Source organism: Nilaparvata lugens, chromosome 3, assembly GCF_014356525.2.
Source record: "Nilaparvata lugens isolate BPH chromosome 3, ASM1435652v1, whole genome shotgun sequence".
NCBI classification, from domain to species: domain Eukaryota; kingdom Metazoa; phylum Arthropoda; class Insecta; order Hemiptera; family Delphacidae; genus Nilaparvata; species Nilaparvata lugens.
This window is the reverse complement of record NC_052506.1, coordinates 78,954,947-78,979,610: the sequence shown is the minus strand read 5'-3', so window position 1 is coordinate 78,979,610 and position 24,664 is coordinate 78,954,947. Positions and strand designations below refer to the sequence as shown.

Genomic DNA, 24,664 nt, shown 5'->3' with positions numbered 1-24,664 from the left:
GTTTTTGTTAACTGCTAATTCAAGTATAAGTGTTGATTCCAAGGAGACCCTTGATTACATATCAAAATTTGTATTATTTGAATTTTTGGCAAGACAATAAATTGGTTTTTGATTGGACAGACGGCGCATGCTTGGACGGCGACCAGCCGAACAAGCGGCCGCGAACGACGATCACCGCCAAGCAGCTGGAGACGCTGAAGATGGCCTACAACAACAGTCCCAAGCCGGCCAGGCATGTGCGCGAACAGCTGTCTCAGGACACGGGCCTCGACATGCGGGTCGTCCAAGTCTGGTTCCAGAACAGGTAAACTAACTAATCACCTCTTATCTATTCAACAGTAACCCCTACTATCAGTAAGCTTGGATATCTAACACACATTATAAGTGGAATAGGTAGAATGAAAGAGAAAGCAGGAAAATGCTGACATGTAAAAAAATCAGCTGATAGTTGCAGTGATAGTAGTTTTAATTTTTCTGCTCAAAATTTCAAGTTTATTTCAATATTATTGAAACTTTCGGATTGTTTAGTGTTATTTCCGGCTCTTATCAACCCTTCGAAATTCAAAATTCATCTTATGAGTGTTAATCTTTAGTGAAAACAGAAATTTTAAACTTAACCTCACTTTGGACTATTTATGTGCCAAAATCAAGGAATTGAAGAAGTTTTGGGCAATTGCCTGTTTCTCTTTCCAAATATCGTGTTTGTGACTGTTCTAATAAATAAATAAATAAATAAAATGGAAACCAGCAAGACCTATTCTATTACAAATTACAACAGAGACAACACCATATATAATATCTCCAACAACAACCCCTACTCTAAATAAACAGGGATACATGACCCCTCATCCTACTTGGCACAGAGTGAATGAACCTAGCAGGAGGGATGGGAACTGGAAAGGACTGGCATACTAATTAATCAAATACACAAATCGCCATGCACTTAACAGTGCGGTTGATCATACAAAGGGCAGGTTTCGAATCTACAGTACCATATATACTATATCTATATCCTATATATACTATATATACTATACCCCGAATATGTATCCCCCTGTTTGTGAACTGTAGGCTTATAGTAGACTATACCCCGAAAATATGAATTCCCCTGTTTGTGAGATTCACTGGCAGCATTGATTAAATGGGGAGTATTATTGTTCTTATTTATTGGGGTTTCTGACAGTTTAAAGTGAATCTGCCGGAAGTCATCCCTAGGGACAGAAGCAGCCGTAAAGATCAATAAACTATGCATGGTTTCCTTGTGCTGGCAGCTGATCAAACCTCCGTATTTATATATTTTCATCCGTTCCTTTGTTTTTTCAGCTAGAGGTTATTGTCATATTGCTTCTTCTAATTCTTTTCATATTTTTCTTTACAGTACTAACTGCTTGTTAATGATCACTTTCAAATACTTGAAAGTATTCTGCAAAGATTGCAGTCAATCAGACTGCTATGTCGTAATCTAATTATTTGAAAGTGATTCCTCTATTCTTACATTTTATAGTAAGATTCACTTTGAACTGTCATAAATGGATCATTGGTTGAGTAGCAAGTCATCATATTCAAATTCAGTTTTCCCCCACCTACTGTCTAAAGTTACTATAGTACCTTAACTGTACCTCATTTTTTTCTTTTGAGGGGAAACAAACATTTGAAAACTGTACTTTTCATTTTAGATAGACAAAAATAACTATTATTTTCAAAGAAATTAATGCAATTGATAGAATACATTTCACCAAAAATTACTGGGATTAGTGAGTGTTAAGATGTTATTATTTATGATTAAGCTACATTTTTTATTGTTATTTTTAATAAATGTTGACAGTCTCAATAAAAATTTCCACCTGAAACCTTTACATATTGAACTGTTTGTTGTTGTTAGAAACCGCATGCAATCTGACCAGAATAACGCTTACAGTTATTGTTATAAGTTTTGCTAAAATATTCTATCAGGATTGCCAAAGGAATCCATAATATTCAAGGAGACAGGATCATTTGTTTTATTACAAACCGCTTGTAATAATTTGGTCCAGTATAACTCACAGAGACAGTCATTAGTTTTTTCAGAGTATTTGAATATACCTAATATATTGAAAGGATTTTTATATTACAAATATTACTAAATTAAGCCTTCTGTATTTATTTATTTATTTATTCCAAGAAAAATATAGAAAAGCTCACAGACAAACTCCAGTACGAGCCTTAATGACATATACGATAGTATAACATTACAATTAACATACAAAAAAGAAAACAAAAGAAAATAATATCGCACTTCATTAAATATTCACGATTCAGTATAACTAATAAGATTAGAGGAGAGAGATATTTGGGTTAGATTCCAGAAAGTTAGTAGAGGGTTATAGGGTTATACATTATACTAAGAAAGAAGAAACATTTGAAAAAAAAAGTTAGTAGAGCTTAAGAATAATAAATTATTCATCAATTGAGCAGAATAATTTTTCACAAGACTTTCTGAATGTATTGTGGCGGTCATAGAAGGGGTCAAGGAATGGGTTTAATAGTCTATTGTACAATCTCATTGGTCTATTTAGGTAGGAATTGAAATGGTGAGCGGTTCTGAGGAACGGTATTTGAAATAGCATATTAGTGCTATATTCATGAGTGCAATATTCATGACATAACAGAATGATTACAACAAATCTAAAAATCCTTGAAGGTGATTAATTGTTCACTCATCGGTCATCACACAATATTTTATTTGTTCGCTTCAATAAATCTATTTCTTAAATTATTGTTGAAGGAGAGCGAAAGAGAAACGACTAAAGAAGGATGCAGGAAGAACAAGATGGAGCCAGTACTTCCGGTCGATGAAGGGTGGGGGATCGCCCCGCCATGACTCCAAAGATGACCTCAAAGTGGACCTCGATTCCAATTTCAGTCATTCTCATGGTGAGTAATTTGCAAAATGTACTAGATAATTTTTTTCTCGTTATGCTACAAGAGAGACGTCGTACAGAATTTTCTCAAAAAACATTCATCAAACTCAAATCAAATCAAATGGTTCTTCATTTTGATATCAATAGGCTACAATCTATTACTACTGTGGTACACTCTTCTGAAAGTTGTGGTAATTTTTCAACCGGGCGATATTGTCTTTGGTATGACTTAAAGTATAAAGCATAAAGTAAGTGTATTTCAATGAAAAATAACCATTCCATGTGTTACTCACTCAATAAAATTTTGGAATTTCCTTTAGACGAGTTTCACTTATCATCCCGCCGCGACGCTGTCTTCTGGAAAATTAAAAAAGTTATCCAATAAGCATATTTATTAATAAAAAACATGAATTGAGAATTTGTAGCATACAATTACATACCTCCGTAGCTTGTGATATTTGGTGAGATGCACACTCCAATTTCCTAGTATTTCTATCTAATAATATTAATAACTCTTCATTCTTGTTTTAAATAATCAATTATATTGTATTCGTCAAGAAAATGTTTTTTCTATGATCAAATGATAAATTGTCATAATTGAGATTAAATATTTTGTCAATTGATTATATTGTAACATTGTTAGAAAACGATATTACAAATTTGCAGAGGGTAACGCTAACTGCTTTGGAAAATTATAAACAAAGATATTATAGTAATCTTTTTGGTCAGGGAAGGGTGAAGCATGTAACTTATTTAGTACACGTTTTAGAGGTATTTATTCATTTATTTGAAAATTTACATATTTTATATTATCTACCCAAATCATATAGTCACATTACATATAATCACATTAATCAAGAAAGGCCCATATTCATTCTTATATTCTGTATATTTCTTCTATTTCTCATCTTATTTCATTCTCATAATTTTATAATTAGCTACTTATTTTTATAATTTTTCATCTTATTTCATTTTCATAATTTGATAATTGGCTATTTTCATAATTTATTATTTTCTCATATTTTCTATCTTCTTTTTATTGAAAATTGTATTAAGTTGGAAATTATTGTATAGTGTGAAGGAGGCAAAATGGGGTTTTCACCTGTTGTCTCCATGAATACATAAATAAATAAATAAATAATAGATAAATAAATAAATAAATAAATACATAAATAAACACAAATAGTGTGTTTGTCTTTTCGGTCTCAAAATTTTATAGTTTTTCAAAGTTTGGAATTTTCTAATTAATTGTGAATAATTTAATTTAAAAGTATTTTTTTAATTTAAAAATTATTTTTGTGTGTTTTGAATTGTAAATTGAGTGTTTAATTGATGAATGTTAAGTGACACATAACCTATTAGCTACATTATTCGGACTGTTGTATAAATTAGAATTGGAACCGTTTTGGGCTTATAAGCCTGTGGTACTTTTCTATAAGTTGTGTAATTCTGAATGATTAAATAAATAGATAAAATAAATAAATAAATAAATATTACATGAGGATAAAAATTTTCAATGCTTTGCCACATAGAATTCAAGACAGTGTAACCCATGATCGTTTCAAAGAAACCCTTATTAAATAATAATATTGTCTCTCGAATATTTGCCCAAATAAAATTGAGGAATTTTTTGGAAAAATCTCCACTGAAACTTGATGCTATACATACCCTAAAATGTAATAAAATGTATCCTAAAATGTATCATGTAATATGTATCGTCCATTCATCTATTAATTAATTCTTCATTGTTTCCATTTATATGAGGTTGACGTTCCATACATCACTGGAGCTTTGCTCTATCAAGTGATTTCATGTGAAATTTATGAAATAATTATTATACTAATGTTAATCAAATACTGCCATTATAACGTGGACCTCACATAGCATATCTCACTAAAGTAACAACACGCTATACTTATACAGTTTAATTGAATGAAAAAGACTACGAAATTGTCAAAAAACCACAGATTTATTGATACTTAGAAAGATCGGTTTCTGTTATTACACCATTGTCAATCTCTGATACAGTTAGACAGCCAAACAAACTTATACAGTCGTATCGTATAATATGTAGGCTATTGATAGCTATCTTTCACCAGAAAATCTTCAGTTATGATGTTGACAGTAGGCTACATAATCACAGACCAGATCACGTGTGTTATAACAGATTTAATTGATTGTAGAACAACTCAATAAAGGGGTTTACTATTTACACTCCACCTAACACACCGAAAAAACACACAAAACATTTCCGGTTTGAAGAGGTTCGGTTAGGACTCTCGACCACCTGACGCGCGCGTGCGATACGATGGAGTGCCCTTCTGGCTTTTAAATTTTCTAGCATGCATTAAGGTTATGTGGGGTGCTTTTTCTAGCGTGACGTCGGTCCCTTCCCTGGCATTTTACAAGGGTGGAATATCCGTCTGGTGACACCCTTTGCAATTTACAAATGCACTCATCGTATAGATCACACACACTCGTATAAAAAGCTGCTGTTTGGAGTCGGCAGATTATCGTACATTATCGGGGATCTAATTAGGGGTGCTCATCCACGTCATATGTTGCCGGTGGCGCTTTTTTGGCAGGATGAGTCAACTGGTTGATTTCAAATAGATAAAAAGGTGGGGAAATTACCGTGAAAAATCTATTCCACATAGAATAATAGAATTCTGTTTTCATCAAGGGTCGTTTTCATCTACTCTGCTTGACAATATTTGTAAAAATATATTTATTTGTAAAAATATTTCTTGTATTTGGCAATAAAAAAATATCACTTCTTATCAAATTTATTTGATAGAGCAAAAAAATAAACAATAGTCAGATAAGAAAAAACAGGCTATTGACCAAAACTTCTCCTACTTTTGTTGATGATAACAAAACTTCTCCCACCTGGTCATATGGGACATTTATAATTAATCTCATATTGATCAGGGTTTAAGGCTATGTACACATGGTAGCGTCGCACCGCGCGGTTTGAGACGCGCGTCCGACCGCGCGGTGTGATATACAATGGAGCTAATGGCAGCGTCCACATGCACCACTCACTCAAATCTGGACGCGCCGCGCACTGCGCCGCCCAGACTTTCAACCTGAACCGCGCGGCGACAGCGCAGTTCCCAGTACACTACAGTCAGTTGGACTGTACACATGAGAGCAGTCGGACGCCAGTTTTGATCTAGTTCACTTGTTTTGGGTAGTGATTTTACAGCAACTCTGTTCAGTGTGCAGCCATGGAAATGAACAATTTTGACACAGAATTGTTTATAGAAGAAGTAAAAAGTCGACGTGTCATATGGGATATGGCGAGTCCTGATTACAAGAACAGAACAAGAACTTGATGCCAAGTCGTCTTTTACGATCTCCAACAACTCGTCAAAAGATGAAATCGACATTCGCAAATAGTTAAAAAATTTGGGTTCGTATTTCCTCAAGTTAGGGTAAAGTGTCACAAAAGCCCAATGCGTTAATTTATCTGTCAAAATAGGGTGAACCCAAAAGTTTCTTTGCCTTCGTTTTCTCGCTTTATATCTACGATACACAAGCCACATACATGTTACCTCTTCAACTTCCATTGCTAAACTGGAGGTGGACGCTGCGTATAAAACGCTCGCATGTGTACAACTGCAGAATTTTGAACGAGCGTCGCACCGCGCGGTGCGACGCTACCATGTGTACATAGCCTAAGAGTTTTTAAATTAAAAGTTCAATGAACAGTATTTTGTCTTTGAACAATCTTTTGTCATCGACAGAACGATTGTTTATTTTATTTGTTGTCAATATTAACGTTAGCATCTTTCTATTTTTAATAAGAAACGTGCGCGTGTACGATAGATAGAAATATGTACTCGAGATGGCTTTTATGTTTGGCATTCACTGGTTGAAACGCGACTTTACAGTTAGTATTAAAAAAAAATTAAATGAACCAATGAATAGGTTCAGAACCTGTCTCCCTTGATAATAAAATTATTTTCAAACTGCCGGTCTGTGACAGAATAACTGTATTATGAAACGAAGCAGGTCTATCCTTTTTCACTGGATCAGCCGGACTTTACTCACAGTCCTAACGAACAAGCTCTCCCCAAAAAGATAAATGTTGGGTATTAATATAAACTTAGTCAATGCCAAACATAAAAGCCATCTCGGGTATTCCTATCTATTGCACAAGCGCACATTTGTTATTAAAAATAGAAAGATGCTAACGTTAATATTAACAACAAATAAAATAAACAATCTTTCTGTCGATGACAAAAGATTGTTCAAAGACAAAATACTGTTCTTTGAACTTTTGATTTAAAAACTCTAAAATCCTGATCAATATGAGATAAATATATGATTAATGTCCCATATGACCAGGTGACACTTTCAAATAAAATATTTTGACGCAAGCAACAATGATTAGAGACGGAAGTTTCTTTCAATCATTGTCATAATTATTATTATAATTAGCTTTTTCATATAGACACTTTGTTTTTATGTAATTATATAAACCTTTTTTGTCATGTCACATATTACTGAGAAATGCTCCATTATATGTAGTGCTTATTGTGATTCGATAAAGTCTATTATATTCTATTATATCGTCGTATAAAACCGCATTTAATGAACACAGCTACATTGTGATAAGAACGTTACTTAGGTGGAATATTATTGTGACTGTGGGATCAGCTAGAAGAACGTTTTACTGGCGATATTTTATTTGGATACTGGCATTAAGTTATCAAAAAAAATCCAGGAAATTTAAGAATATTGATTTCTGAGATATGAACGTCAAAAATTTAAATTTTTGGAACATATATCATTTCAAAAAAAATTGATGAGAGATGAAACAATAAAATTTTAAGGATACATTCTTCATGGTATTGTTGATAAAATGAAGATATTTTCCTTAAAATGTCAATTTTAGAAAAAAATAGGTTATTCCATTTTTAATATAAAAAAATGTCTAAAAGCTGCTTTTACACCAAAGTTATTAACAAAATGTTAATAACTTAATCCTTATAGATTCTATTAGATTGAACATAACTTATCATACACATGATGAACATATGTGTTTGTCAAGTTCCGTTCAATCTGATAGAATCTATAAGGATTAAGTTATTAACATTTTGTTAATAACTATGGTGTAAATGCAGCTTAACTCAATTTGAGTAATTTTTTGTGGTATTAAAAATGAATGTATAACGTTTTTCAATTCAAGTAGGCCTACGGTATTGAAAATGACTAAAATAACTCAAGCTATTTTTACTCGAGTTACCTTGAGTTATATTTTTAGTCATTATATTAAAATTAGAAATAAATAAGTCAATATATGAATGAAAATAAAAATTGATGTTATGAAGAAACAACTCTTCATTTCATGAAAAAATACCATGAAAAATGTATACTTGAAATTTCATTAATATTATTCATCTCTCACCGTATTTGAAATAATCTGTTTAAGAGATTTGAACTTTAGGCGATCATAGTCTATCTCAAAAAGTAGGGAGCTTAATAATTTGAAAATGATCGTTTTTTTCTATATTGATAACAAACTAATCTTATTCTGATAATTTATCCAATTGTCAAAAAACGTTACTAAAGTTCCGCATCCGCACCTAAAAGTTAGGCTACTACAAGTACAACAGTACTGTTTTTGTTTCAATTTATTTTATTGCGGATGATGACCATAATGATCTTTTTGCTTGTGCATGAGTAATTACGAGAAATGCAAAAGTGATTTGATCAGATGATTAAATTTTTATGGCTATTCATGGGATATTCAAACCCGCGACCAGGCAGCACTAGCAGACTGAGTGCCGGTTAAATTTTAACAATAATGATTAATTCCACTAGAAACGTCTTTTCAAAAACGCCCTCTCTGATTGGTTCTCGTGGAGTTAATCACTGTTAAAGTTTAACCGGCTTTTGTGCAACCGGGCCTGAAGAGTGCAACGTCTTAGTCCTTTCAGCTATCCTGGCCAAGGATTTTGTTTGCATTTCTGTTCAATGCATTGTATTCTTAATGTAAACACTTGGTCTAGATTAGTCATTATAATAATTTAATAATAGGCTATAAAATAGGAATATTATAAAGTTCAAAAGTTGTTTGATGTTGATGGACTGAAATAAGTGAATCGGTAATACCTGCATTTAAATCACACAGAACAGCAGAGTTTCTAGAAAAAATCTGTTTTACATAATAACTATTCAACTGTAATGTTATAGCACTTGATTTGAGCAAGTAGAATAAACACAATATAAAAACAAAACACTTTTAAAATCAAATTGATACACCACTACTTCCACAGATCAAAGAAACACAATTCGTATTTATGCAGTTTTGAAAACCAGTGAAGCCAACCTAATCAGTTTTGATTTTCGCAAATGGTGGACACAGAAAACTCAGTAGAAAGATTATATTATTGGAGAAATATAATGAATTTCGCTCTAAATACAAATTTCAATCATCAATATTATCATTCAATATTCCTAATAATCACAAAATGATTGTTCCAATCAAATACCTGTCCGCTCGACACTACTTTGAACAGCGGGAATTTTGAACTGTGCGTAGAACTGATCTTCATAGACTTTCTCTGCAAATAAATAAGTTATGTTTTCATAGCTGATTCTTCTATAAGAACTCATTTTTTCTGCTCAGTTAGCTCATTACACATAATATATTATTATAATCAGCTTTTATTGAATGATTTGTCATAATTTCTTACGCAAATAGGAAATGATTTACATTTATTCATGACTTGAGAAATAATACCGTAAACCGGGGTGAATTCGGACTACTGTGGCGAAGTCGGACAGAGCTACCCGCGTCTACTGATTTTGAATTTGGAGGCATTAGACACTCGATATAACCTCAAAAAGTGGTGACTCGAGAAGGCAGTAAGCTGTTGAATGTTGTTTACATGTTTTAAGAACCAACACACGTGATATTTCGAGTGAATAAATAGAAATTTGAAGTGCCAAAAATATTGATTTACATTTATATTGATCAAAACCTCCACAAATCATCGATATCAAAGTAAGTTGAAGCTTGCACTTATTTTTCTTCGATAATACATATTCTCAGCTACATAACCAAACTTTCACATTCTATGTTTTCGACTTTTTAGTATTTTTTATATAATAAATACTGAAAAGTCACACTTTTCAGGGGCGAATTCGGACATGCCAAGAATGGTTGTAAAATGGTGTTTAAAGTTTAAATGTCAAAACAAACGTAATTTTTCATTATTCTATGCATTGCGGTACAGATACGGTATCATGACAAACTTTTTTTTGGGGGGGGGGGGGGGGGCAAAATGTTTTATGAGTGAAGGGGTGTACAACATGCCAATATTGTGTAGTTTTTCATTATTTTATGTTTAGCTAATGCATTATTGTGTACCTACATTTTTATTACCTATTCTATGCATGTCGGTACAGAGGTGTACTGTGATCAACTTTTATTGTTGGGAGGGGGGGAGTAGAATAACTTTTTCTTGAAGGGGGTACAACATGCCAATATTGTGAACTTTTTCATTATTTTATGTTTAGATAAAATGAGTTACAGTGTAATGTTTCATTATTATTAGCTTAGTGGTACGGAGGCGTACCGTGACCTACTTTTTTAAAATGGGGGGGGGGGGGGGGGGGGCAAAAATATTTTTTGTGGAGTACAACATGTCAATATTGTGTAGTTCAGGCATTGACAAAATTCTTTTTTTTTAAGGGTTTTCAACATGACAAGGAAATATAAGCCAGTCCTTGGGCCAACTGGCCACAAGAAATATAGTGAAGAATCACTTCTAAAAGCTGTAAGAGAGGTGAAGACTGGATTACTAACGATACGTAAAGCTGCAGAGAAACATGGGGTCCCAAGGTCTACGCTATCAGATTATCTGAAAAGAAGCCGTTCAGGACAAATGCATCGTAAACCGGGGGGACAACCTGTTTTGTCAAACAATGATGAACAATGTTTGATGGATGGACTCCTTGTATGTGCAGAGTGGGGTTACCCACTACACGCTGCAGACGTGAAAGATGTTGTGCAGTCTTTTCTGAACCGGGAGGGTAGGGTAGTGAAGCGTTTCAAAGACAATAGGCCTGGAGAGGATTGGACTTGGAATTTTTTAAAAAGACACACCCAACTGACCAATAGGTTCGCGGAGAACATCAAGAGGTGCAGAGCAGCAGTTGATGCTGAGGCAGTAAAAAGCTATTTTGAACACTTAGACAAAACTCTTGAGCCTGAAGGAAGTGCTGCAATTCCACCTGAAAATTGGGTGAACTTCGATGAAACAAATTTTTCCGATGACCCCGGATCCAAAAAAGTAATTGTGCGTCGAGGCTGCCGCCGTCCAGAAAGAATAATGGACCACTCTAAAAGCTCCACTAGTGTTATGATGGCAGTAAATGGGAGGGGTGATCTACTGCCACCATTCACTGTGTACAAATCTCAATTTTTGTACCCCACCTGGATAGAGGGTGGTCTCCCAGGAATGAGATATGGATGTAGCAAGAGTGGGTGGTTTGACATGCGCCTGTTCGAGGAATGGTTCATCACGGTGGCCCTCGTCTATTTTCGTGACAAAGTGGGGAGAAAGTTGTTGATTGGTGACAACCTAGCCAGTCACTTCTCAGCTGAGGTTATAAGACTGTGTAAGCTGAATGGCATTGATTTTGTTTTCTTACCGCCAAATTCTACCCACTTATTCCAGCCGTTGGATGTTGCAGTTTTCAGAAGCATGAAAGCTGCCTGGCGTAGCACATTAGGAGAGTGGAAGAAGAGGAACAGAGGTGCTGTGCAAAAATCTGTGTTCCCCAGACTTTTGCGTGAAGCTATAGAATCCATGGGGGACAAACTTCGAGCGAACATCATTGCTGGATTTAGGGCTACTGGTCTAATCCCATTAGACAAAGAGGAGGTGCTCAAGAAGCTACCTAAGCAAGCAGATGATACTTCACCAAATTGGTGCGAAGCTCTAAGAGAAAAGTTGGAGGAGACACGAAAAGGTGACACTCCTAAAAGTCGTGGGAAACGCGTGACTGTCCATCCAGGGCAGAGCATCACAACAACATGTTTGAATAATGACACCGACAATAACGTCCTGCAAACTGTTATGGCTGAAGAGGAAGGAATCTTTGCATCTGAGTCTGAAGAAAGTGATGCTGGCACCTCCCATGAAGAGCTGGTCGACATCCCTGATGAGCACAAGGCTGAAGGTGACTTCGTCCTTGTTAAATTCGTGACACAAGAAGATAACCGGGACAAAGTTTATGTTGGAAGAATCGAAAACATCCTTGATACAGAGAACACCGAATATGAAATTCGATTTTTAAGAAAGAAGGATGGAAAAAAGGAGATTACTTTCAGTTTTCCTGATATCCCAGACATTGAAACTGTGTCACTGGGATCAATCATAACAAAACTGAAACCCAAAAAACTGCGTAGAGAAAAGTTCATGTTCCCTGGACTAGAAGACTTTGTAAATATTAAGAATGTATACTAATATTATCTGATTGTGTTCAATTCATTCCTTCATATTATCTGATTGTATTTTTGATTTTTTGCATTATTGATTTTGCATTATAGTAAATTTCAATAGTGAATTTTATGGATAAATGCTTCTAATTATTTTTAAAGGGTTTTCTGTTTTTTTTTAAAACGAAAATATGTGTCCGAAATAGCCCCTAGTGTCATCAGAATTCGGAAATAAATGCAAAACAACCTGTGTCCGACTTCACCCCAACCCATGGGGTGAATCCGGACACAATTTGGGATTTAAAAAAAAAAAAAACGGGTTGGTGTACAAATATGAAAATGGGATAGAAAGCACCGGGAAGAACAGTAGATTTTATATTCCAAGTATGAAAATGATCATTTTAATATAAACCACTTAAATATTTAAAAAACCTGAAAAAGTGTCCGACTTCACCCCGGTTTACGGTACCAAAGTGTGAACTTTAACTTACTATCAATATTACCGTACTGTGATAAGTGGAATGATTCAATTTTGAACTTGATTTAATTATTCTTATTCCAATTCCGAATGTTTCCATCCTGCTGCCTTTCTAAGTCAATATTACATTTACTAGGCTATTACTTATACGGTAATAGCTATGGTGGCTCTAATAAAGGTGGCTGCTTATAGCCTACGTGCACTAGCTCTCTTGACAGTATTCAATGAAAATGTACCTAACTATAATAGTGAATAAATATATTACATTTGTTAAACATTATCATCGGAAAGCCAACCTTATTAACATTAATAAAACCACTTTTATGCACTAGTCAATCTGCGTGTCAATAATGATATGTTGTGGAAATTATCATCTGTATATCACACACTGATGTTGCAGTCTTTTTTATGTTAGACATGTGCCACAGTTTTACAGCTGTTACAAAGTGGTGGACAGCCCATTATCTACTAGTAGATCACGATCGCGTGGCGAATAATTTTGGGTCTAGGGGTAGGTGTGGGGGCTGATGACCCCAAGGGATGGAACGTCTCTTTTAGTCGACTAGCTTTATTTATTGGGTCTGATCATGCAGTTTTCCAAAGCCAGGTGACTCTCCTACCAATACATGGGTGATATGTAATAATAATGCTCATAGTAATAATAAGAGACATCAATGTTGAGGGGGGTTGAAGGGAGCCCTGAGGCACCATTTGACTAGTAATCCCTTGGTAGATTAAGAGAGAGAGATAGAGTGAGAGAAGAGCATCACTAAAAGTGGAAAGCATTGATTTGCTTCCCACAGAGGGATCGATCATGCGTTTATAGGAGTGCAATAACTTTGTTTAATTTGTCATAGTTTCTAAAGTGGGTATCAGAGAGACATGGAAAAAGTGAGAGAGAAAGAGTTGATAGCTGTGTGTGAGAGAGAGAGAGAATGAGTAGGCATCAGAGAGAGAAAGAATTGATAGCTGTGTGTGAGTGAGAGAGAGTGATAGAGAGAATGAGTAGACATCAGAGAGAAAGAGAAAAGGTGAGTGCGGGGGTGAGTGAATTATTATTAGGACGTCCATTTGCTTAATCAAACGTTGTTGTCTATTATGATCATCTATATCAAACTTGTCACTGATTATGGTGGCATTAAATAATCATTCATGCATGCAGAGAGTGGACTACAGAGCTGATTGACTTCTAGGAGAAGATTTTTTGGTAATTTGATTGATATTCAGTTGATCATGTGTGATGGATCTTGATGGGATGTGTCAGTTATTTATTGAATCAAAATTATTTTCCAGTCTTTAGGGGTTCTTTTTTATTTATTTATCATTTACAATCAACTTTAGGACAAAGAAACAGACTACAGTCCAAAACTTCTTTTCATCCCAATTTCATAAAATAAATTGTCCAAATAAAGGTTATGTGCGACTTTTTTGAGCTAATCTGTAGATTTTCGAGTGATTCAACTATTTATATAATATAGTATATAGATACTATTATAAAATCACTTCAAGAATCAAGAATTTTATTTGCCGTAAAACTTTACAAAAAAGCAATAAGCATCGTCAAACAATGGAACAATTTATAATAAAATAATAAATTATAATACAACCTCTATTGTGAGTTACATAGTTGAAACCGTTTACATTATTTGAATATCATAAAATTTATAAGCTCATATTACTTATAGTCTAGTTGAAATAATGTCATTATTACTACAGGGTACTTCATATGTATGGGATACATTATTACAGTTACTATAAAGAATATAAAAAATGTAGTACCCTTTTATGTCTTAAAGTTTGCAATGTTTCAAATACAAGGGTACTTCATGTATTTATATTGTTTTCAATAATTAATACTATATAATTATTGTATTCCATTCAATTACCGTACCTCTTTTTTCTTCCCATTTTTAAAAAATCTAAAATTTCACGTTTACTGAAGTTTTATGCGTTGATTTTTCTCAAAAAGTTCTAAAAGCTGTGAAATTGCGTTAGCATTTGCCTTAAAAGCATCATTATTTCGATGGGACACATTTGATGGTTACAACACATTAATTTTGTTCTTGAAAATTAATCTATTTTTCAATGATAAAGTCTTCCAGAGAAGTAGAGCCTACTCAGATATTTTCTATGATAGCAGTACTAATGTAGTCTATACATTTTTTCCTACAGTTACCTTGAAAAGTGACCATGCACTGATTACAAAACGCAAAGAATCACTTTTCCGCTCTAGTGCGCAAAGTATTACTTTGCATACTCTTTATACTTTGCGTATTATCTTGCAGCCATCTCAATCAGCTGTTGACATTGTTGGCGTGTATTTTGAATGCGAATTTGTTCTATCTATATTTTTTCTGATTATCAAATAAATTAAAATGAGTACTCATTAAATTATACATCTTGAATATTATCAATTACTCATTATTTCAAATAATATTCAAAAATTATTTAGAAATTAAGATTCACTCAAAATTATTCAAATTTTCAAATTAATTTGATTAATTTAATTTTCAATTTGAATAAATTATCGATTATTAATTTTCAATTGGATTATCAAGTTTAAAATAAATTAAAGTTGTTATTAATAACAAAATTATACAGACAATAAACATTTGATGGATTTCAGCCATCATTTTACCCATAATCAACCACTTTTCATATTCAATGGTAACTGTAGGAAAAATTTAATGTGAAATACGAGCGCAAAGTTCCTCTGCTGCAATCAAGAAACCATTCCGTAAACGTTTCTTTCGGTGCAGCAAGCTGTCACTTTGCGCACTAGTTGCACAAGTAACTATTTCTGACTACAAAAATCGCCATTATAGAGTATTTTTCTTTCATTTATAATCTTTCAAATCTTTAATTCTAATAGAATGATGTCTAACTAACTTTGAATGATTAAATAATAATTATTTCAAAACTCAACCCATATAGGTTCAAGAGGATCAAATTTTCATGTTTTTTTAGAATCAATAAAATCATAGTTTTATTGATCATCAAACTGCCCATTCACACACTATACTCACCAAATTCAATTAAATGGAAATCAACATAATAATATTCATACTGGAGTAAAGAACGGTACCTGTTATTCATTCAAATATTTACTGACAGCGTTTTATTAAATGAATCGCAAATACTATTATACTAGTGCATTAGAGTGACTAAGCAGGTTCTATTCCAAATAATTATACAGAATCCTGTCCACTATACATGCTTGAAATAATATTATTGTAATACATTCACTTTTATGATAATTGAAAGAAAATGCAGATTAATATGCAATCGACCATCCTGAAGACTTCTGCAACATACAATATGTATTTATTCAATCATATTAATAAAAACAATATAAAACCTTGTAGTGCCCTTTATTAAAGACTTTAAAATATGAATATCAAGTTCTTGAAAATGACCTATGGTCGAAACTAGTCGTTAAAATATTTTAAAGTTTTTAATAAAAGGTACTACAAGTTTTTAAATTGTTTTTATTAATTTGAACAAAAGTGGCCCATATAAGTGAAGTGATTTTATTCAATCATTTACATTCTTACACGAGATACGATACAAATATACAAATAAATAGGTTTACATTTACTTTTATGATAGTTGAAAGAAAACGCGAAATAAATGTGCATCGACCAACCTGAAGACTTCTGCAACAGAACTATATATTTATTAATCATTTACGACACGAGATACAATACAAATATACAAATATTGGTTTACACTTATTTATATGAGTTTAGTCATTTATTAAATAAAGCAAACAATTACAATATTCATAAAATAAAAAATATTATAGATAAGCACTTGTCAATTGCAATACTATATTATTATTATTATACTTGTATAAATTCGACTGAGTCATTGTCAATATTTGACAACATATGTGGGTTTTTATTCAATTATTATACTTGTAACGTGCAAAATCATTTCCATGATGTGTGACTTCATCATTACTGCTTCTATTAACATCAACAATCACACACATTCTTGACGGAAAACAAAGGGTTTTCTCTGTGATGTAAAAATAAAATAATAAAACCAAAGGTGGTTTTTCACTATCATGTAAAAATAATGTCTGCAATAATAAATTAATTTGTCTTGACTATATAAGTCTCAATACATCTGAAGAAACTCTGTACTATTTCAGTCTAAATCTTGACGTCAACTAGATTTTATACATCCACTTCTGTTTTTTTTATTGTAAATCAAAGTACTAGCATAAAACTTCAGATTAGCTCTATATCACTTACAATTTGTAATGAGAGTCTCTCAAAAAAGGTCGCTTTCTCCAAAAAAGTAAAACTAAATTTCTAGTTTAAACAATCAGCTACCTCAATTGAAAAACATTATAATAAATGCAACCATACATTGTTTGAACGGGTTATAGTTGAACCTATACAGTAACTATATCACCCAATATAGGGCCGGTAATATAGTTACTGTAGTTGAAACAACTTTTTGGAGAGAGCGGCCCCTTAAGGTTTCAAATCATCTGGAAGAAGCTCCATATGATTGCCACAATCTAAATCGTTGGGGAAGGACATTATCAATCGTGATAATATACAATTATCGGCACACTTGGGGATGCAGTGACATTGTGAGACTAGGAACGGGGAGTGATTCCCAGAAATCCCGTTGGGACCTTGAACGGTGAGGGACTTACAAATGTCCCTTTCTAGTTCTCGCTCTCTCTCACTCTCACTCTCTCTCTCTCGCCCATCATATACCACACAATTCACATGCCAATTTAGTGAATTACACACGGTCACTTGCAGTAGTGTACACTGCATATATAGTCAATTTTGTCAGTCTTCGAATACAGAGTGTAAGATAACTGGTGGGGACAATTTTGATAATATGAACAAAAAAAAATACTTTCACCTTTGAGCAATTTTAGAAGTTTTGGGCTTATTTGTGCCGGTTTTTTTAATTCAAACATACTCACTTTCTTACTCCCAGGGCCATCTATACCTAAGTTGACATTTGGCCACACCAACAAACTGTCTCCACGTAGTTCGCTCCTCAGCATCTCTTTCTGTCGCTCCAAGTCTCTCCATGTTAGTCTTAACCTGTTGCCACCATCTTGAATTGAATTTTATTGAATTTCTTATTGTCAGATCCTCATGGTATAAGGACCTTAAGTTGAAAATTTTCAATCGGTTAATTAGGAATGGAGTTATCGTGTTCACAGACACACACACACACACACACACACACACACACACACACACACACACACACACACACACACACACACACACACACACACACACACACACACACACACACACACACACACACACACACCAACACACAAAAATCATGTTTTTAGACTCAGGGGACCTTGAAACATATAGAAAACTTGAAATTAGGGTACCCACTGTCTGGGTCTCCCACGGGGTCTTCTTCCTAGAGGGTTGGGTGTTGAAACTTGTTTCAGTTTGGACTCTTTTCCTCTTGTGAGTATGTGTCCAGCCCATTGTAATCTCCTACATTTTATTTCACTTACAATGTCTGGTTTATTGTAGAGGTCTCTGATTTCCTTATTATGTTTCCTCCTCCATTCTCCTTGCTCATACGTGGGCCCATATATCTTTCGCAGCACTTTATTTTCAAAGACAATGAGCTTTTGTTCTTCTTTCTTGGTCATTTTCCAAGTTTCAGACCCATAGAGTAACACTGGACTTATAATTGTCTTGTATAGTCTGAGCTTTGTTCTGTGAGATAGGGACTTAGAAGAAAGTCGTTTTTTGCAGGCATACATACACCTGTTGGCTGAGTTTACCCTATTTTGAACATATTTTTTTAAACTACAATGAATGAATTTTTTAAGTACGGTATAAAATAGAAACATAAATTTAATACAATCACTGGTTTTTAACAAGTTTGAGATACATTTATTATGTGTTTTTGTGCAGATTTGGAGAGCAACGACAGCTATGGCACCCTAGGCTTGGACCAGGAAACCACGTCGCCCCCCCACAGTCGATACCTGCACGGAGGGGGCTCCCCCCCGCCCTACATCTCCTCACCCTCTCAGCCTCTGCCTTACAACAGTGAAGCCTACTCTTCGCTAACCGCAGGTAAACCTAATTAAACTATTTATATTATCATAGAGAAAAGATAGCATTAGAAAAAAGCATGGTACGGTATAGGTAGTTTATGTTCCAAGTTTTAAGCCGATTTCTTGTTAACTCAAGCCGGTTCAACACCGACATGCTGTTGTGTATCAAGTTGAGATGATATTGTATCATATTGTGGTGATACTGCTGTATCATTTATGGTGATAATATCCCATGGTATAGGTCGTGTATGTTCCAAGTTTCAAACCGATTTTCTTGTTAACTCAAGCCGATTCAACACCGACATGCTGTTGTGTATCAAGTTGAGATGATATATTGTATCATATTGTGGTGATACTGTATCATTTATGGTGATAATATCCCATGGTATAGGTATGTTCCAAGTTTCAAGCCGAGTATGTATGTTCCAAGCCATCGTGTATGTTCCAAGTTTCAAGCCGATTTTCTTGTTAACTCAAGCCGATTCAACACCGACATGCTGTTGTGTATCAAGTTGAGATGATATTGTATCATATTGTGGTGATACTGTATCATTTATGGTGATAATATCCCATGGTATAGGTTGTGTATGTTCCAAGTTTCAAGCCGATTTCTTGTTAACTCAAGCCGATTCAACACCGAGATGGTGTTGTGTATCAAGTTGAGATGATATATTGTATCATATTGTGGTGATACTGCTGTATCACCTTTGAGCAATTTTAGAAGTTTTGGGCTTATTTGTGCCGGTTTTTTTAATTCAATCATACTCACTTTCTTAACCTAAGTTGACATTTGGCCACACCAAAAAACTGTCTCCACGTAGTTCGCTCCTCAGCATCTCTTTCTGTCGCTCCAAGTCTCTCCATGTCAGTCTTAACCTGTTGCCACCATCTTGAATTGAATTTTATTGAATTTCTTATTGTCAGATCCTCATGGTATAAGGACCTTAAGTTGAAAATTTTCAATCGGTTAATTAGGAATGGAGTTATCGTGTTCACAGACACACACACACACCACACACACACACACACACACACACACACACACACACACACACACACACCAACACACAAAAATCATGTTTTTAGACTCAGGGGACCTTGAAACATATAGAAAACTTGAAATTAGGGTACCCACTGTCTGGGTCTCCCACGGGGTCTTCTTCCTAGAGGGTTGGGTGTTGAAACTTGTTTCAGTTTGGACTCTTTTCCTCTTGTGAGTATGTGTCCAGCCCATTGTAATCTCCTACATTTTATTTCACTTACAATGTCTGGTTTATTGTAGAGGTCTCCTTATTATGTTTCCTCCTCCATTCTCCTTGCTCGTACGTGGGCCCATATATCTTTCGCAGCACTTTATTTTCAAAGACAATGAGCTTTTGTTCTTCTTTCTTGGTCATTTTCCAAGTTTCAGACCCATAGAGTAACACTGGACTTATAATTGTCTTGTATAGTCTGAGCTTTGTTCTGTGAGATAGGGACTTAGAAGAAAGTCGTTTTTTGCAGGCATACATACACCTGTTGGCTGAGTTTACCCTATTTTGTACATATTTTTTTAAACTACAATGAATGAATTTTTTAAGTACGGTATAAAATAGAAACATAAATTTAATACAATCACTGGTTTTTAACAAGTTTGAGATACATTTATTATGTGTTTTTGTGCAGATTTGGAGAGCAACGACAGCTATGGCACCCTAGGCTTGGACCAGGAAACCACGTCGCCCCCCCACAGTCGATACCTGCACGGAGGGGGCTCCCCCCCGCCCTACATCTCCTCACCCTCTCAGCCTCTGCCTTACAACAGTGAAGCCTACTCTTCGCTAACTGCAGGTAAACCTAATTAAACTATTTATATTATCATAGAGAAAAGATAGCATTAGAAAAAAGCATGGTACGGTATAGGTAGTTTATGTTCCAAGTTTTAAGCCGATTTCTTGTTAACTCAAGCCGGTTCAACACCGACATGCTGTTGTGTATCAAGTTGAGATGATATTGTATCATATTGTGGTGATACTGTATCATTTATGGTGATAATATCCCATGATATAGGTCGTGTATGTTCCAAGTTTCAAACCGATTTTCTTGTTAACTCAAGCCGATTCAACACCGACATGCTGTTGTGTATCAAGTTGAGATGATATATTGTATCATATTGTGGTGATACTGTATCATTTATGGTGATAATATCCCATGGTATAGGTCGTGTATGTTCCAAGTTTCAAGCCGATTTTCTTGTTAACTCAAGCCGATTCAACACCGACATGCTGTTGTGTATCAAGTTGAGATGATATTGTATCATATTGTGGTGATACTGTATCATTTATGGTGATAATATCCCATGGTATAGGTTGTGTATGTTCCAAGTTTCAAGCCGATTTCTTGTTAATCAAGCCGATTCAACACCGAGATGGTGTTGTGTATCAAGTTGAGATGATATTGTATCATATTGTGGTGATACTGCTGTATCATTTATGGTGATAATATCCCATGGTCGTGTATGTTCCAAGTTTCGAGCCGATTACTGTCTATTATTACTGTTTTGTTAGGGTGAGTGTGTAAGAACGGCACAGTATGAGACACTGACCGCATCACATGTATAGTTTCACGAAAAATAACTACTTGACCTATCAGCTTGAGTTAACATTCAAAACTGGAACATAAACGCCCTATTTCATGGGATATCTTGGCTATATATTAATCTACATTGATAATTAATAAAAACAATATGAGAACTTGTAGTACCCTTTATTATTTCTTTTTTTTAATCTTCATTATCATCTATATATATAAAAGCGAAATTGCACTCACTGACTGACTAACTGACTGACTGACTGACTCACTCACTCACTCACTCGCAAAACTAAAAATCTACCGAACTAAAAACGTTCAAATTTGGTAGGTATGTTCAGTTGGCCCTTTAGAGGCGCACTAAGAAATCTTTTGGCGATATTTTAACTCTAAGGGTGATTTTTAAGGGTTTAAAGTTCTTTTAGCATGTATATTCTTCTTATTCCAATATCTTAAAATTATAATTGAAATGTCCATACCATATGTTAATATAGAATTATAATCTAGAGAGAGTACCTCTTCGAAACAGTTGTTCTGGTAACTAAATTAAAAATTTTGTCAGGTTGGCATCAAGTTGAAGATTGAAATGCATTTATCCAGGACCTCCTAAATACCAATTCATCCAGTTAGCCAAAATTAGCGTTTTCTCAGCTTTTCTGCGTTTCCTCACCTTTTTAATATATTAAAAAAATTCAGTACACAGGTTTAGCTGAGGTGGAAGAATTTTGTTCGCTAAAGATACGCCGATATAGTAACAGGTTTTTTTCGAGATCAAATTGACATAATACGTTCAAATTCGGTACAGAGGTTCCGCTGAGGTCTACATGCAGGCGAGCGAAGCAAGCCCGCTGATCTCATTTTTGGACAATCCAGTCGGGGGTCCAGAATTCGGTACAGAGGATCCGCTGAGGTCTACATGCAGGCGAGCGAAGCGAGCCCGCTGACCTCATTTTTGGACGATCCAGTCGGGGGTCCAGGGGGCGGAGCCCCCTGTCTAGACGGATATGGCGAGCGAAGCGAGCCTGACGTCTAGTACTTTTATATAGAGAGAGTGGCCAAAAAGTATCACCTATGAGAATATTTTTAGGAATGGTGATGTTTTATTAGGTTCTAATATGATTGGTTTTATAGTTTTTTATTAGTATGATTCAAAAACGTGACTTTAATAGAACAATTTCCTATTAATTTTAGAAAAAATGTAAAAAATTGTCTGTTTTTTTTGCAGTGCAAGGTACAACAGCACCGTCAGAGTTGAGCGACGGAAGTAGCACACACGGTTATCCCGACTTTCCGCCCAGTCCGGACTCGTGGCTCGGCGATAATCCGGCAGTGGCCGGGGGGGCACCCCACCGCTACTGAGACAGGGCCCCCCCACCCCTCGTCCAGGACCTGTCCACGAGGACACGATCTCCCTCCATCATGCCCCTTCAGCGCTAGAAACAGACGATAATGGTGTTACAGTACTGTGTTTAGTACGATTCTTCGACAGTGTATCCTACTGAGTTTAGACGAACTAATATTTGAAAAAGTCTTGCTTTTAGTACGATCATTCAACAAATAACTGTTAACTAAGTAACAAATAACTGTTAACAACTGTTGACAACTTTTAGCTTTTAACAAATAACTTTTATTTGTTAAATAACTGTTAACTGTTAGGACTGTGTTTAGAACTAAAATCTTTGGAGTACTGCGTCTAGACGAACTAATATTTGACAAAGTACTGCGCATTGAGTACGATATCTCAACAAATAACTGTTAACTGAGTAACAAATAACTGTTAAGAACGGTTAACAACTGTTTTAATAGATGTTAACAAATATACTGTTAACAGTTATTTGTTGAATAACTGTTAACTGTTAGTACTGTGTTCAGAACTAATCTTTGACAAAGTACTGATGTGTTTAGAACAATAATTTTCCAACACAAGCAGCATTGTCCAACTTTTTTGACAAAAGTTAAAAAAGTTCTACAAAGGTCTTTGGTATTGTATAAACATAATCAGAGTACTGTTTTTAAACAGTGTGGTGTCGTCAAATATATGGAGCAAATTATGATACTGTTCTGTATTTAGCACAATTTGCCAACAGTATTCAACAAAGATCTACTGTTACTGATACAGATGTTGAGCAGAATACCATTAAGGTGAAATAGCAATATCTGCTCTTAAGTGGTTGTCAGGTAAAATATCTCTGTTCAGTGCAAAACACTATTTTTAGTGCGAGTCTTCACCAGACGTCTAGCACCAAAAACCAGTTAATTGGTACTATTTTTAGTACAATTAAATTTGGCAACAGCATCATGAAGTGCTATAGGCTGAACACAGAATAAGTTGGCATACTGTTTCTAATGCTAGTATATTGATAAAAATACTGTTTTTAGTGCAAGTTTTCACCAGTCTTAGCAGCACTAAAAACTAGTTAATTGGTACTATTTTTAGTACAATTAAATTTGGCTACAGCAACATGAAGTGCTATATATTGAACACAGAATAAGTTGGCATACTGTTTCCAGTGCTAGTTGCTATATTGACAAAAATACTGTTTTTAGTGCAAGTTTTCACCATACTTAACAGCACTAAAAACCAGTTAATTGGCACTGTTTTTAGTACAATGAAATTTGGCAACAGCGTCTTGAAGTGAATTGAACACAGAGTAAGTTGGCATAGGCTACTGATGTTTTCAGTGTGCTTCCTAAGCAAAGTAGCTATGTATAGGCTACTATTGTCAGTTCAAGTTGTCAACAGTACAGAACAAAGAGTTACTTTATACCGAGTGGTTCAAAAGTAACCATAACTACCCATTACCCTGAGGTATTAGCTTCACCTAATAAGCTGTGAGATGGGTAGGTAGTGACTTCTAGGGCACTCTGTATATAAGTACGAACTCCAGCTGTCTTTAGTAAGAATCGTCAAGAGCACCGAACTAAGTATTGTTTTTAGTCAACAACATTGAACAATGTACTGTTTTTAGCAGAAGGGGAAAAGCGTCCTGGACTTGTCGGCTTGTGATTGGCCGAGCGGTCACCAATGAACCGCGTGGTGGTTGAAAATAATATTATATACTGTACTATATTTAGCTAGCGTGTTATTGTAAATTGTCTGATTCATTGTAAGTTAGTGGAAACTATATTGTGAGTGTAAAGTATATGCATGTGTGAATTGAATATATTATTGAGAAAAGAAAAAC

General features: G+C 34.7%; 1 protein-coding gene across 3 annotated transcripts in view; it reads left to right on the top strand.

The window, feature by feature from the left end:
• The window catches only part of LOC111046759 (LIM/homeobox protein Lhx3), a 158,372-nt gene extending 133,708 nt beyond the window's left edge, over positions 1 to 24,664 (top strand). For 2 of the 3 annotated variants that reach the window (XM_039424732.1, XM_039424734.1), the window contains 4 exons: positions 121 to 304; positions 2,765 to 2,913; positions 18,766 to 18,930; positions 22,705 to 24,662. In XM_039424732.1, coding sequence (XP_039280666.1) covers positions 121 to 304; positions 2,765 to 2,913; positions 18,766 to 18,930; positions 22,705 to 22,838 — 632 coding nt within the window. In that variant the 3' untranslated portion in view covers positions 22,839 to 24,662. Of the gene's footprint in view, positions 1 to 120; positions 305 to 2,764; positions 2,914 to 18,765; positions 18,931 to 22,704 lie in introns of all 3 variants that reach the window. The other variant, XM_039424733.1, reaches the window with a different exon arrangement.